The sequence below is a fragment of the Equus caballus genome, chromosome 15 (assembly GCF_041296265.1).
Source record: "Equus caballus isolate H_3958 breed thoroughbred chromosome 15, TB-T2T, whole genome shotgun sequence".
Taxonomy (NCBI): domain Eukaryota; kingdom Metazoa; phylum Chordata; class Mammalia; order Perissodactyla; family Equidae; genus Equus; species Equus caballus.
In genome coordinates, this window is record NC_091698.1 from 99,337,940 (window position 1) to 99,353,294 (window position 15,355).

Sequence of the window (15,355 nt, forward strand, 5' to 3'; positions counted from 1 at the left end):
AAAACTCTTATACCTAGGATGACTATGCAGGGAGAAACCAGATTCACAAAGCCCTAGACTACCAGCAATCATACCTAATGCAAGAATTGCCATGGGTAAGCCTCTCTTGTCTCATGTTTTTGGATTTTTAATTCCTATAATACTTTCAGGGTAGCCTCAGAGTCCATTTAGGCCATGGGTTGGTCCAGAGGGCATTGTGTTTTGGTTTGCCCTAGATTCTGGTGTGAATAGCAAAGACTCCTCTACAAATCTCCCTGTTCTTGGTGACTTCAGTAAACACTGATCTTTCTCTCTTCTCTTTGCCCTTACTGTTATCTATGAGCATATCATTACATAATTTTGTGTTTACTCATTCCACAGATGCACAAAACCCTCTCTCCAGCTAGGCTAGATCTCTGAGCACTTTGTTTCCAATGATGGGCATGAAGCAAGTGTACAGTAACCACTTGTTGCTAAATAACTGGCTTTTAAAAAAATTCCTGAAATGGCTTCAACCAGATGAGGGAATATGAAACTCAAATAATAGCAGGGATACCATGGGTACTCCTGAGAGGCAGCAAAGTCAAAGTGTGATTCCTGGACCAGCAGCATCAGTGTCACCTGGGAACTTGTTAGAAAGGCAAATTCTTGGGCCCTACTCCAGATCTACTTAGTCAGAACCCTGGAGTGCGGTCCAGCAATCTGTGCTTGAGCAGTCCTCCACGTGATTCTGATGCACAATCAAGCCTGAGCACCTCCGATTTAACGTAGCACTCCCCAAAGTGCGTTCTGTGGAAACCAAGTCCTGATGGATGATCCACAAACATACACACATCAAAGGATTGTGTTCTCAAATTGTGAATACTACATACTACATTCCCTTGGAAATTAAACAAGCACATTAACACATAAAAGGCACCAATTTAAGTCTGCAAAGTTGCTTGTTCTACTTTGTTTAACCCAATGTTTCCTAAATATCTGAAGACTAAAACTTTTACTATTTTCTTTTGGATGCACTGCTTATCTACATTCAGTAGAACACACTTCGGGAATTTCTGGTCTTACTAGACCAGAGGATTAAAGGATTAAAGAGGCAAAGGATTAAAGCAAAAACATCAGAAAAATGATTCTTCTAGTATCCCTAACGTTATTACTGATAACCCTACTATTCTCCTTAGTTTCACTTTAAATCTATTGTTCTTCAAACAACAAAATGTAAAGCTAACATCTAGCCACAAATGGACTTACCTTTAACTCTGGGCCTACTCCGAGGGTCTTTAAGGCTTCTGCTTGTTGATAGAGTATGTGCTGAAAACCTTCGCACACATACCAATCCCAACCTTTCTCTAAATGACATACAACATGTTTCAGACATTTGTATTCCTAATTTACTAACAGTAATGCTACTAAATAGTGACAATTGTGTTTTACACATTGCAACTGCAATTTTTTTGTATACCCCTGAACAGGGTTTCCATTCAAACATACAAATCTGGCAAATTTACACACAAATGCTAAAGCTAAACATAATTTTTATAATTTATCAGAATTTAAATATTTAAAACTATCTACAGTTTTTCTGAAATATTAATGTAAAAGGCAGGAAAATTAATAGCCACCATGTTAAAAAAAAAAAGTAAGTTTTAAAAATGTATACCGTAGTGGACAATGCGCAGCAGAATCCTAAATGAAAGGATGCTCAGTACTCAACCACTGCTTCTACCACCCCTTTGTGAGTTCCAACTCACAAAGAAAGGGAACAAGGAGTATTTGGAGAACGAATGAACAAAAGCCAAGATGTGATGGTCCAGGAGTGCAGGAAAGCCCAATAAGAACAAAGTGAATAAACTGTTCAAGGGCATTCTGCTTTTCTGGAAACGGTTCTAGGCTACAGGGAGAAACTGAAAGCAAGGAAACTAAGACTTATTAAGCTCTGCCTAGGTACCAGGTGTGTGCAAGCTATCTTAAGTAGGTTATTATCTTCAATCCTCAAAACAATCCTAAGAGATTGTGAAGAAATCTACCACTCCAGTTGACAGAGCTGCATGTTTAAATATTATTACCAGTTAAAAAAAAAGTTAAAATCTGTTAAGACCTTTGTTTCACCCCTCCCTGCTGGACAAATACTGTAACTCTGAAAAGTATGCTGTCAGCGCTTTCTACACACAGCTTCTGAAGTCTGTTACTATGACTCCAAGATCCCCTTTCCCCTGCATACGTCACAGGACTCCTACTCCCCTCCTTCACCTCAGTGTCACAGGTCTCTCCACACCCGCTGACTAACTCAATTTCTGGAAAGGGTCTCCGGGTTGTACAGGGTAAAACAGACAGCCTGTAATTTTGATGCATTCCCAAGTTAAGGGAGTTGAAGCTCTGCAAGCTACATAGACATGCTGTCTCTTCTTGCACATTCTTCTTACAAACTGATAGCCACATTTTAAATTCTGAGTCTAGGTTCCTATTTTATATGACAAATGCTATTAACATGCTCATTTTACAGATGTAGAAACTAAGGATAAAGAGGTTGAATATAAGACACTTGACATCTAATTTGAAGCATCTGAAGTTCCCTCAGCAATTTAAGTTTAAACTATACATTTTAATTATTTAGATAGGTAAAGTCCAAATTAATCAGGTTTTACTCTGATAAAATCTAATTGAAATTAATGAAGTTTTAGCCTAATAAAAATAGTCATTGTAAAGGTTAAACAGGAACACAGCTTAGCATTTAGGCATTCTCTCTCTTATTCATCTAGGATCGTCAATGTATTTCACACAGATATCTCATTAACATTTATACAAACATAATATATTTCATGTGTGTGTATCCTTAAAGCTACCTCAGGTAGAAGATTACACTACTATCATTAGCCTGGTTTCAAACCTGAGAATCTGGCCCTAGGTAATTAGACACAAAAATAAAAAGCATCAGTTAGACTTTACCTCAGACTCTTCTCTACAATGGCTAACTACATGTACTCACTGCATTATGAAATAGATTCCATTTCAAAGCACACCCATGCTGAGATTATTTTAAGGGAAAATAATCTTCCATAGTTTAAAAGGGTGTGTTCAAAATCAAATGTGAAAAATGGATTTCTGAAAGTTGAATATCATGCTTAACCTGCTTAACCTGACAATTTCATAGTTGAATCATTTCAGAAAATGAACATTTTTCTTTAAAAGCACAGAAACTCACACTCATAATAGACAATAGATAAAGAACAGAAAAACATACGCCAAGAGATAAAAAGAAATATGCTCCCTTTGCTATTATTATTTTTTGTATAACAGTTGCTCCCCTGGAAAAGCAACTCATTGTTGACAAGCAGGATAAAAAAAGGCCCTGCTTTAAGACATCTGCTTCCAATCTTACCATCAATAATTACCCACCTTAATTCCATTTTGGATTATCTAGTTAAATTTTGGCAGCTTCTCTAGAATCTATTTAAAATTCCATTCCACATCCCCAAATCATGAAGGTGAAAAACATGACCGAAGAATGCTAAGCGCATATGAAGAAAGAGCTTACCAAGTTTTCTTTTTCTTTTAAGTCCCCGGTTGATGGCTTGTATTTTAGTATTAGGAATAGCCCCAGTGTTTACAACTTCCTTAGATCTCTGCAGGAAACAGAAACAGACCACTAAGGAGAGAGTTTCACATCTCTCTAAATATATTTCCGAGCACGCTCTGGGGAAGTGTTATGAACCAAATTGTTAGTGTCAGGACCAATGATGGTAACATTTTGGGAAAATTACATAAACAGTAACATTCTGGTTAACCTTTATATTGCTTTCTCATTCAAAAGTTCTCAGTACTTAAAACTGCCTGGAACACAGTAAACACTAAATAAATGTCTGTCAAATGAATAAACTTTTACTTTAAATCTCTTTTTAACTGTTTCACACCAAACCTAAAGTCAAATTTATTTACTTTTTTCTACATCCAAAACACACTTTGGAATTAAAATGGTTTCCATATTTATTATAATCGGCAATGCCTGAACTACTTACAGATTAGTTTCATCCTACTTCTCTGTGTTTGAATACTGCAGCAAAACAGATTTATTTATGAAATTATAAAAGTACTACTTTTCATTTTTAATCAAACCTATAGGATTTTAGAATGACTAAATGCTGAGTACAATTCACCCCAAAGTTTTCAATTCCAAGTGCTCTCAACAATTGGTACCTAAGATTCTGCCTCTCTCACAACCAATAAATAAAAGTATTAAGTCTTAATGATGGAAGTAAGGTGAAGATTTTCAATCAACAGGGAACATTTATATATTTCTCTAAATTTAGAGATTTGGAATGAAATTTATTTTCAACTTTGATTAAGAATAAAAGAGGGGCCGGCCCCGTGGCTAAGTGGTTAAGTTCGTGCACTCCGCGTTGGCGGCCCAGGGTTTCACAGGTTCAGATCCTGGTCGCAGACGTAGCACCGCTTGTCAGGCCATGCTGAGGCAGCGGCCCATGTAGCACAACCAGAGGCACTCACAGCCGGAATATATAACTCTATACTGGGGGGACTTTGGGGAGAAGAGAAGAAACAAAAAAAGATTGGCAACAGATGTTAGCTCAGGTGCCAATCTTTAAAAAAAAAAAAAGAATAAAAGAAACATCTCCAACAATAGGATTTTGGGACTGCATTCTCTCTAGTCACAGAAACCATATTCGCAGCAGTTCTGGTGGACTGGGTTGGCCACACTGAGAACATAAGACACATCAGAATACATACCAAAGCAGTTACCCAGCAAAGACACACAAAAGCTATAAAGAGTAGGCCTCTACCAATTCAGAAGACCTTTTTCCAGACTGTAGAGAGTATGTGCAGCTTGAGAATTATATACACAGTAAGCTGGAGGGCAGGAAAAAAATGGCTTAACATCTGGACTAGACAAAACGTGAAATAACTAAAAGCTAGAAAAAGCTAAATAACCAAACTGGAGCTATAATTAATTAAATTAGTGAGTGGTTATATTGTAGGATAGTTATACATTCAATTAGAATGTCCACTAATGTTCAGAATAACAGGAAAATATTTAATTTATTAAGACAGAAGATTCAATAGTACTCACCCACATCCCTTTTCTCTTCCCATACACAGAAAAAAAAAAAAGACTAAATAAAAGTTTTTGAAATGCTGCGTGTTGAGATTATTGATTTTAACTTTCATCTTCATAATTTCTAAATTTTCTATAATGAATCTGCCCTTATAATCATAAAAATCTATTAAAATCACACAATTCTAGCCTAGACCTTTATTAAATATCCATGAAATAGTTGCAAGAACATCTATTATATAAATTGGCCACGCTTAAGACCCCCAAAATTTTTTCCTGTAAAAAATATAGCAAGGTAACATTCTAATTCCTCTACCAATTCAGAAGGCCTTTTCCCAGATTGTAGAGAGTATCTGCAGCTTGAGAATTATATACAGAGCAAACTGGAAGGTACTGAAAGGGGCAGCAAAATAGAGCAAGTTGTACCACGACTTCCACTCTTCGTAGGTGTAACTACTGTCTCATTGGTCATTCCCTGCCCACTGATTTCTACACCGCCCACTACACCACAACACTCCACGCAGCACTGATCACATTTAGTCTACAGGAGGAAGACACCCGGACGGCCATAAAGCCAAGAGTAACTACTGAAGTTGTGCAACACACAGCTTTGCTTATCATATGGAAGGCACTGAGTTAGGTTTTGGCCTATATAAGATGTTGCCCACCTGCTAGAATGCTGTATTCTTGACAAGTTACTCCACACAAGCTGACCAGTCTTTCAAATGTGGAACAAGGTAATGGTATGTGGATCTTTCAAGTTAAAAAATGACTGCAGCAGATTTTATCAGACAGAAATGAACAGAAACATTATCAAAGACATAAATGAAGGTAGCAGTTAGTTAATGTAGTTTAATTTAAACAAAAACAGTACGCTAACTTCACCTGCTAATGCCAAATAGTCCAACTGGATGCAATCTTCCCTCACTGTGTTCACATTTACACCGCTGGTGCAAAGTAAATGGTGAGTAAAACTGCTAGTGCCTTAACATGCATCAAAGCAAAGGATCAAACTGCACATATTTAAAGTGTACAATGTGATGTGTGTGTGTATCCATGAAACCATCACCACAATCAAGGTAATGAACATATCCATCACTCCAACGATTCCATTGCAGGAGTACTTATCTTTTTAATATTCTGTGAGACTAAATGAGAGGTAGACATAAAAACTTACGCTGCAGACTGAAGAACAATGATTATCTCAAAGAAGAGTTCTTGTGTGATTGAATCACAAGCTAAATTAACCACTTTTCTTGAGAAAAAAAATTGTTTTACTTGTTTCATATATTCTATCCAGGCTTTTAGTTGTTTAAGGTGGGAAGGTAAACCTGGTTCCTATTACTCCATCTTGGCCAGAAGCAGAAGTCTACACAATTACTTTTATCTGTCCCAAATTTGCCTTCCTTAAGCCTATATGGTGAAGGCAATATTTGTTCCCTCTTGGATCTGTAGATTTTGAGCAAATCCTTTTCCAGAGAGAAGAGTCTTGGCCTGTTTAGCCTGTCCAATAGCAGACTGTCCACATCCTTGATTATTTTGCTTATACTGCCCTGAAGGTGTGGTAAGCAGAACACGACCCAGCACTCTCAGTGTAAGGTAGCCTCATTTACCAAGGTTCTACAGGACAGTATGACAATCTCCGTTTTAGGAGGCAGTGTGATGGGGTAAAATGAACACTGGAGTCAGAAGACCCAGGTTCAAGCCCTGGCTGAACACTTCGCACTTATGTGACTTTGGCAAACGCACTGAACTCATGAGCCCTACTCGCCCTATCTATAGATAGGCATAAGAGTATATCCCACAGGTCATCCCGAGAAGGAAACGAAGTAATGGATAAGAAAACACTTTGTAACGCTATGAGGTGCTGTACAAAGATAAAATGATAATGAAGCATATTTCCAATACTCCCAACAATCCTCAGTCTTGCTAACTCTCCATCTTCCAAACCTTTAAGCTACCCCAACACATTAAAAACTCTTAATAAGTATTAACTAATAAAAAGAAATAAATAATCTTCTAAGTATAATTTTAATCATTTCCCCTTAGACTATACAGTCTGAATCAGGAAATCATGTACATATGTGGCCCAACATCATTTTAAAAACTCATCCTAAATCTGATCTACAAATTCTTTAACACGTGTGTAAGCCTTTGGAAGACGACTTACGATCTTGGAAGTCGGGCATTGCATGAGTGATAAAAATAGATCGATTCTTCGGGAACTATGCCACATATCAGGCTGAAACAGCAATTTTTAAAACATAAGCAGATTCATAAATGAGATCGATTACTTACTTCTGTAACGTTGTGGCAAGAAGTACAATAATATTTGCCTTCATCTGTAAGACCCCAAGAGACAGCGGCACACTGAGTACAGCGTTCCTTGAACTCTTTCTGTAGAAGAGGGAAACCACACTCAATACACTGTACCCAAACCCAGCAATTCTACTTATAGGGTTCCCTGCAATTTTACTCTATAAATAAAAAATAATCAAAAACAGAAAATAGATCAGGGACATTATCTACAAACAAGGAAAATAGCAGTTCAGTCTTTGAGCAGTTTGAGACCAAATTAAACTATTAAAGAAATGTTTCTAAAATACGCAGTGTGTAAGGGAAAAAAAGAAGAAAAGGTGGTAGGGGTAAAATGGAAAAAAAAGATGAGTAAATAATACTCCTTGAGAATGCTGTGACAAAAAGAGATGACAAGACTTAAGTATAGAGAAGATTAAAAAACTAGAAATAGGGGGCTGGCCCCGTGGCCGAGTGGTTGGGTTCGCGCGCTCCGCTGCAGGCGGCCCAGTGTTTCGTCGGTTCGAATCCTGGGCGCGGACATGGCACTGCTCGTCAGACCACGCTGAGGCAGCGTCCCACATGCCACAACTAGAGGAACCCACAACGAAGAATACACAACTATGTACCGGGGGGCTTTGGGGAGAAAAAGGAAAAAATAAAATCTTTAAAAAAAATAAAAAAAAATAAAAAAAATAAAAAACTAGAAATAGCATACCATTTGGAACTTCCTCCAGGACACTAAAAACACATACTCACCGCAAAACAACCAGATTTTTATTAGGGTTGTTTCGAGCTTCCATTTACTCACTCAGCAATATAAGGAGGATCAACTTTGTATGTAACAGGCATTGAGCTAGGTGCTGGAGGACTGAAGTCCTATCACCATAAGCTTCCGCACACGCACAGACTCGCACTAAAGTACTGCTTCCCACCTCTTTGGTGTTTGACGTTATCATTGATCTAATTACCGAATACTCCTTTAACACCATCAGAGGGAGGTGTTTTAAGTAGTATGTAAAAAATGAATGCCAAGTTTATTTCGACGAGCTGGTGCAGTTTTCATTAACCTGTCCTGATACCTACCGTTACTTTGGAGCGTCGCCAAACCCCAGCCTGGAATCCCTGCACCGGCCCGTGGCGAGGATTCCCAGAGACCGGCAGGGGCGACTTGGGGATACTCTGGTTCCAACCCCGGCGCCCCCTCGCCCACCCCAGCATCCCTGGGAACCCGTGAGTGTCCGGGCGAGAGAGGATGAGCCATGTGGGGCCACCCACAGAACCCTCCTCCTCCAGCCAACAACTTCATCCCGCTCCTGAAACACACCCACTTCGACTAACGCTTCCACCCACAGCCTCCAGCTCTTTCCGAAAACCCCGCGCACACGCGGCCGCCAGCCCCATCCCTCCCGCCGCCTGCAGCCTTCCGCCCCGCCCTCCTTCGGCCGGGGGACGCCCCCACAGCCAGCCTCCGGCCACCAGCCCCTTCTCCCCAGCGTCCTTGCCCCGGCCCCGCCGTCGGGCCCGCCCGGCGCGCTGCCCCCTCACCGCCTCGTCCAGGTCCATAACGACGCCGCCGCCGCCGCCCGGGCCCGTTACCCGGCACCGGCGCCGCTTCCGGCAGCGCCGGGAAGAGCCCTCCGGGCGGAAACCGAGCCCCTGAGTTTGGATTCCGGGCGGCGCCTGCGGCCGCGGGGAAACCTCTGCTCGCGCGAGAGGCAAAGCTCCGCGAATCCTGCATCCCCCTCCCAGACTGCATCCCTTTCTAGTAGTCGAGGTAACAGAAACCAACCAGTAAGAAACTGGGCGGTGCCGAACGCTGGGCTGATTCAATCACGCTCTTCTGACAGCGTTCGTTCCAAGACCCTCTTAGTCTTTTAAGGGGCAAGGGAGGCGGCGTGCAGGGCCAGTCCCGGGGCGAGGACCGGGCTCGGGGCCAGGACCCGGCTCGGGGCCCTCCCCGTCCTGCTGGCGTCGAACAGCACCGAGAGGCGTGCGCTTCTGGACAAAGAACATACGTGGTTGAGTTAGACCTGGGTTTCTCATCACGGCTCTTCTGTTTCCCTGTGCCTCGGTTTCCTCCTCTATACCAATTAGATGTTACCTGTGAGTCCCTTATCACTGAGCCTCGCATAGTAGGGCCTCATTAATGTTAACTTTTATTGTTGTTCCTTCACTGGACACTTTTATTCCTTGATTTATTCATTAAACGGGCGATATTTTAGGTCCTGGGGATTCAGCAGGGAACAGAGTAAACCAAAGTCCCAGCCTTCATGGAGATGATATTCTGGTGGGGAGACAAAAATAAATAAGGAAAATATATGGTATGATAGATGGGAATGAAGGCCAAGGAGAAAAGCAGGAAAGGAGAGTGGGAGCCATAAAGTGGTTTCAGTGTTAGATGGGGTGGTCAAGAAAGGTCTCATTGACAAGGTGACCTTTGAGGCAAGGGAGCAAAGAGGCATGCTGGGAACATCCATCCGTAATTCCTAGTCCTGAGCCTGGTGCCACGCCATTTAAGGATCAGCAAGGAGGTCAGTGAGTGCCTGGAACAGGAGCTAAAAGGAGAGTAGAAAGTGACGTTGGGGCAAAATATGGTTGTAAGGACTTTAACTTTGACTTGGAGAAATTGGAGAAATCATTGGAGGAGTTACATGATCTGACTTATGTTTAACAGATCATTCTGGCTGTTGTGGGGAGAATAGACTGATAGGGGTCAAAGGTAGAAGTTAGGAGACGAATCAGGAGACTATTACAATAATCCAGACAGGATATAATGGTAGTTTGAACCAGGTGAAAGCAGCTGAGACAGTGAGAAGTACACAGGTCCCGGAAATACAGATTTGGAAGGTAGAGCCAAAAGGATATCTTGTTGGACAAGAATTGGGCTGTAAGAGAAAGAAAGGAGTCCGAGATGACTTCAAGATTTTTGGCCTGAGCAACTGGAAGAGTGGAGTGATCATTGACTGAGTCAGGGCAGACTAAGGGTGGAACAGTCTAGGAGTGGGGTAGAGGAGGAATCAGGAGTTTGATTTGGGACATTAAGTTAGAGATGCTTGTAAGACATCCAGGTAGAATGAGAAGGCATTTGGATATAGGAGTCCACAGTTCAGAGGCAAATCCTGGACTGGAGATATATGTTTGGGAGTTATCTCTGTCTAGATGATATTTAAAGTCACTAGATGAGATCACCAAGGGAGTGACTCTTCATTCATTCACTCCTTATTCATTTAATTCATTTATTTCACAAAGTCATTAAACACCCACTGTATGCCAGGCACTGTTCCAGCAATTGGGAAATGAGAGATAAACAGGACAAAGTCCCTGCCTTCAAGAGGCACCCGGTCCAGTGGAGCAATCAGTCCCATTGTTTTATCATGGCATTAGGTAAATTCTCTTCTCCTGTTATGTCACCCATGTCATTTACTAGGCTTGGCTCTGTGCAACTTCAGACTCTTTGCAAAAGACCTTACCCATCCTCAAAGCTTCAAGGATTGTCATATGAACAGCTTGATCCTGAGCCTCTTGTTTTCTAGACCAGCCCTGATTTCAAATGTTGAAATATTAGAATGGGAACGGGGCAGTATTGAATGGCCAACTAAATAGGAGTTAATGTATTGAACTAACATATGAGATCAGAGATTTTTGTCTTTTTGCTTGTTGCTATATATCCAGGGCCTGGAACAGTACTTAGTTCACAGCATGTGATCAGTAAGGATCTGCTGAATGGATGAATGACTTTGTAAGATTTTTATGTATATGCAAAATAGTTTAAATAGATGACATATCTTGATTTGAGACTTTGGACATGGTTGTGCAGAAACGAACCACAGATATTTCCAGCCATTCCTTTAAAAGGAAATTAAGTGTTTTGAGCAAAGTCAGCCCTTTGGAAAAAAATGTCGTTTTAGACTGTAAAACTTAAAGGGATATTTTAGCAGAAAAGCTCTAACATGCATTTCTTAAAACTCTGGCTCAGATGTCATTTTTGGCCTATCTGGATTGCCACAGATTATTTTTGTCTAATGGAAATGATCAGTGGCAAAAGGGCTCAGTGAGATGGACTCTGTCTTATGCTGCAGGTAAGAGTTAATATGGGTATATTTCTGGAAAACAGTTCAGCTACAAATAGGTGATATGGTGGAGCAACACTGAGGCAACCCTAAGTAGAGGAAACAGGGAAATAAAATTAGAACAGAGATGATAAACCTTTAAAGGGACCCAAGAGTCCCTGGGCCAAAATCTGATTGAACACCAAAGCCTGATTGAAGGTATTAACATATCTAAAGAAAGAATGTGTAAATCAGAAGACGTGTTTAGCCCTTCAAGCCTAGCAAGAGGACCCACCCATAGCAAGGACCCCAGCTCTACTGTTATGCCCTAGCAGTGAATATACCCAAAGTTCCACACCTCTTAAGTGACGTGGAGCCCAACACTAACTATTACTCAATTCTGCCAATAACTCTAGGCCAATAAATTTGAAAATTTTGATGAAGTGGACAAATTCCTAGAAAAATACAAGTTATCAAATAGTATCCAAGAAGAAATAGAAAATCTGAACAATCCTATATCTATTTAAGAAATCAACTCTATAAATAAAAAAACCTTCTCACAAAGAAAACCTCAATCTCAAACACGGTAAAGCTGGTAAATTCTGTCAAACATTTAAGAAAGAAATAATACCCGTCTTACACAGACTCTTCCAAATAATGGAAAAAGAGAGAGAATTTACCAACACATCTTATGAAGTTAGCATAACCTTGACACCAAAACCTGACAAGTGTATTCCAAGAAAAGTAAAAATTAAAGCCCATTCTTTCCCAGAAACATAGATGCAAAAGTTCCAAACAAAATATCAGCAAATTGAATGGAAGTCCTTTGTTGTATTCAGCAATATATAAATAGGATAATAAATCAAAACCAAGTTGGGTTTATTCTAGGAATGCAAGGTTGGTTTAATGTTAAAAAATATGTAAATCAAACAGTAATCCAGATAGTAGGATGCAAGGACAACCAAAAGATCAGTGGAACAGAATAGAAAGTCCAGAAACTCACCCATAAATACATGTAAGATAACTTGATTTACAGCAGAGGTGCTACTAAAATTCAGTGGGGGAAAGGATGGTTTTTCAGTAAATGATTCTGGATCAATTGGATGTTCATATGAAAATATATTGACCCCTATGTCACACCATATGCAAAAATTAATTTGAAATAGATCATGCCCCACATATAATAGGTAAAACCGTAAAGCTTCTAGAAAAAAATAGGTAAATATCTTTTTTTTTTTTAATGGAGTTTAGGCCGCTTTCTTTTTTTTTTAAAGGTTGGCACCTGAGCTAACAACTGTTGCCAATCTTCCGTTTTTTTTCTCTCTTCTTCTTCTCCTTCTCCCCAAAGCTCCCCAGTACATAGTTGTGTATTTTTAGTTGTGGATCCTTCTAGTTGTGCTGTGTGGGACACCACCTCAGCGTGGCCTCATGAGTGGTGCCATGTCTGTGCCCAGGATCTGAACTGCTGAAACCCTGGGCCGCTGAAGCAGAGCACATGAACTTAACCACTCGGCCACGGGGCTGGCCCCAGTAAATATCTTTATGACTTGAGATGGGATAGATTTCCTAAACAGATCACAATAACGCTATCCGTGAAAGAAAACGTTGTTAAGTTAGACTTCATCAAAACTAAGGACTTTAGTTCATCAAAAGACATTGTTAAGGCAAACTAAAGACCAAGACAAGATATTCACAATACATATATTCAACAAAAGACTTGTATCCACAACAAAGAATTCAATAAATCAGTACATTTCAGTAAATTCACAAAGTCAATAATAACCCTAGTAAAAATAGGCAAAAGACTTGAACAGCTGTTTCACAAAAGAAGATAGTTAAAAGCTCAATAAATATATGAAAAGTACTCAACATAATGACTCATCAGAAAAACACAAGTTAAAACCACAGTAAGATGCTGCTACACATCTACCAGAGTGGCTAAGGTTAGAAAGGTGGACAACATCAAGGTTTGGCAAGAATATGGATAAACTGGTCCTCTTCTGCATTGCTGATGGGAATGTAAATTGTTAGATATATTTTGGAAAATTGTTTCAAAGTAATGCTAAATATACGCTAATTATGACCCAGCAATTTCATTCCTAGATATATACCAAGAGAAATTAGTGTATATGTTCACCAAAATATGTAAAATTATTTTCATAAAGCTTTCTTTATAATAGCTAAAACTGAAAACTAAATGTCCATCAATAGGAGAATGGATAAGCAAATTGTGATATAGTCATATAATGGAATATTATACTGTAATGAAAAAGAATGAGTAACTGCTACATACAGCAACATGGATGAGTCTCACAAACATAATAACGTGCAAAAGAAGCCTGTGGTGGATTTAAAATGGACTTAAATTCTTTTTCACTCTTCCCATTGAAAGATGAGGTCCATTTCCCGCACTTCTTAAATCAGCAACAGTCTTGTAAGCAGCTTTGAGCAATAGAATGTTGCTTCAGTCATGTTATATAGCTTCCAAGCAATGTCTTTGCAGCTTTTTCCCTTCTTCAAATGTGTCTTCCTGAAATCCAACAGCCATGGCAAGAAGTCCAACTACCTCAAGACAGCCATGCTGTGAGGAAGCCCAAGCTAGCCAGAGAAGCTGCATGGAGAACTGAAGTGTCAGACATGTGAGTGAAGCCTTCTTGGACCTCCCAGCCTAGCGAACGACCTCTGCTGATGCTAGGTGGAACAGAAAACCACCGAGCCAAGTCCTGCCCAAATTCCCCACTCACAGAATTCTGAGTCAACAAAATGGTTATTGTTTTAAGCCACTAAGTTCTCAGTTAGTTTGTCACGAAGTAATAGGTAAGCTACAGAAATTGGTTCTTGAAGTAGAATGTGATGTAACAAAAACCTAAAACGTATGCCCAGATCTAATCTGTCCTAACCCTCCTCCTCTAGATAACAACATATCAGAGAAATATTTTGAGCACACATCCCCATTATACAGATGTGTATTTTTGTATAAATTATATACATGCAGGACTGTTCTAGTGATGTATGTTGTACATAATATAAATATTAAAATAAGATAAATAAAATTTAAATTATTAATATAAATCACTTTCAATGAAAATATTAGTAAGAGTTATGTAATTAAAGAGTGCACTATTGTTAAAAATCTTGGCTTAACAGTATGTGATACAGTAATTTGTAGTTCTTGTCTACTTCAATTTACTTTAGTACTTCTTTTTAATGGCAATCATAACAGAAAAAGATACCTCACAAAGATACAGAGAACCAAGTGTTTTCATGCCAATGGAAACATTTGCAAACATCCATTCTCAAAATGCTGTCTCTGTTGCATAGCTTTCTTCCAAAAAAGCGGTTACTTTTTCATGCATTAAACAAATGAGTGCCTGCATGTGCCAGATACTGTTTTAGGCACAGGGAATGAAGCTGACATGCTAGCTGGGAGAGACACATGATACATACATAAATCAATAATTGTATAATCTGTCAGGTGGCAAAAAACTGCCATGAGGAAAAAGAAAGCAGAATATGAAGATAGAGAATAGATGAGTGGAAGGTTGGGGATGGGAGTTGCTATTTTAGACAGAGTGGACTGGGAAGGCCTCTCAAATGAAGGTGACATTTGAGAGGAGACTTAAAAGAAGTGGGGGACCCAGCCATGCAGCTGTGTGAGGGATTAGCACTCCAGGTACAAAGATCTTGAGACAGGAAGGTGGCCCTTCATAAGCAGGGAGGAGTGTGGTAGAGGCCACGAGGTCAGAGAGGTGGCTGGCCCAGATCATGGATAGTCTTGTGGATTATAGTAACGACATCAGAGTTTGTCTCAGGGAGATGGAATGTACAAGAGTGACAGCAGCTGACTCATATTTTAGAAGGGTGCTCTGGGGGTGCAGAGAATACATTGTAAGGGGGCTGTGGGGTAGCAGGAGGGTCACCCAGGAGGCTGCTGAACCATCCTGGGGCTGATGGTAGGGTGAGA

At 40.0% G+C, this 15,355-nt stretch overlaps 1 protein-coding gene across 6 annotated transcripts in view; it reads right to left on the reverse strand.

Moving 5' to 3' along the window:
* Window positions 1-9,094, reverse strand: part of TAF1B (TATA-box binding protein associated factor, RNA polymerase I subunit B) — a 73,148-nt gene extending 64,054 nt beyond the window's left edge. Inside the window, exons 1-5 of one of the 6 annotated variants that reach the window (XM_070235905.1) lie at window positions 8,888-9,032; window positions 7,343-7,441; window positions 5,713-5,816; window positions 3,512-3,599; window positions 1,228-1,325 (exon numbers count right to left, since the gene is read on the reverse strand). Coding sequence is in view for 2 of the 6 variants with exons in the window: in XM_023619552.2 (XP_023475320.1) it covers window positions 1,228-1,325; window positions 3,512-3,599; window positions 7,343-7,441; window positions 8,888-8,905 (303 nt within the window). In the remaining 4 variants the exon portion in view is untranslated. Of the gene's footprint in view, window positions 1-1,227; window positions 1,326-3,511; window positions 3,600-5,712; window positions 5,817-7,342; window positions 7,442-8,887 lie in introns of those variants that run through there. The other 5 variants (XM_023619552.2, XM_070235906.1, XM_023619553.2 and 2 more) reach the window with 5 other exon arrangements.
* Window positions 9,095-15,355: the final 6,261 nt, after the last annotated feature.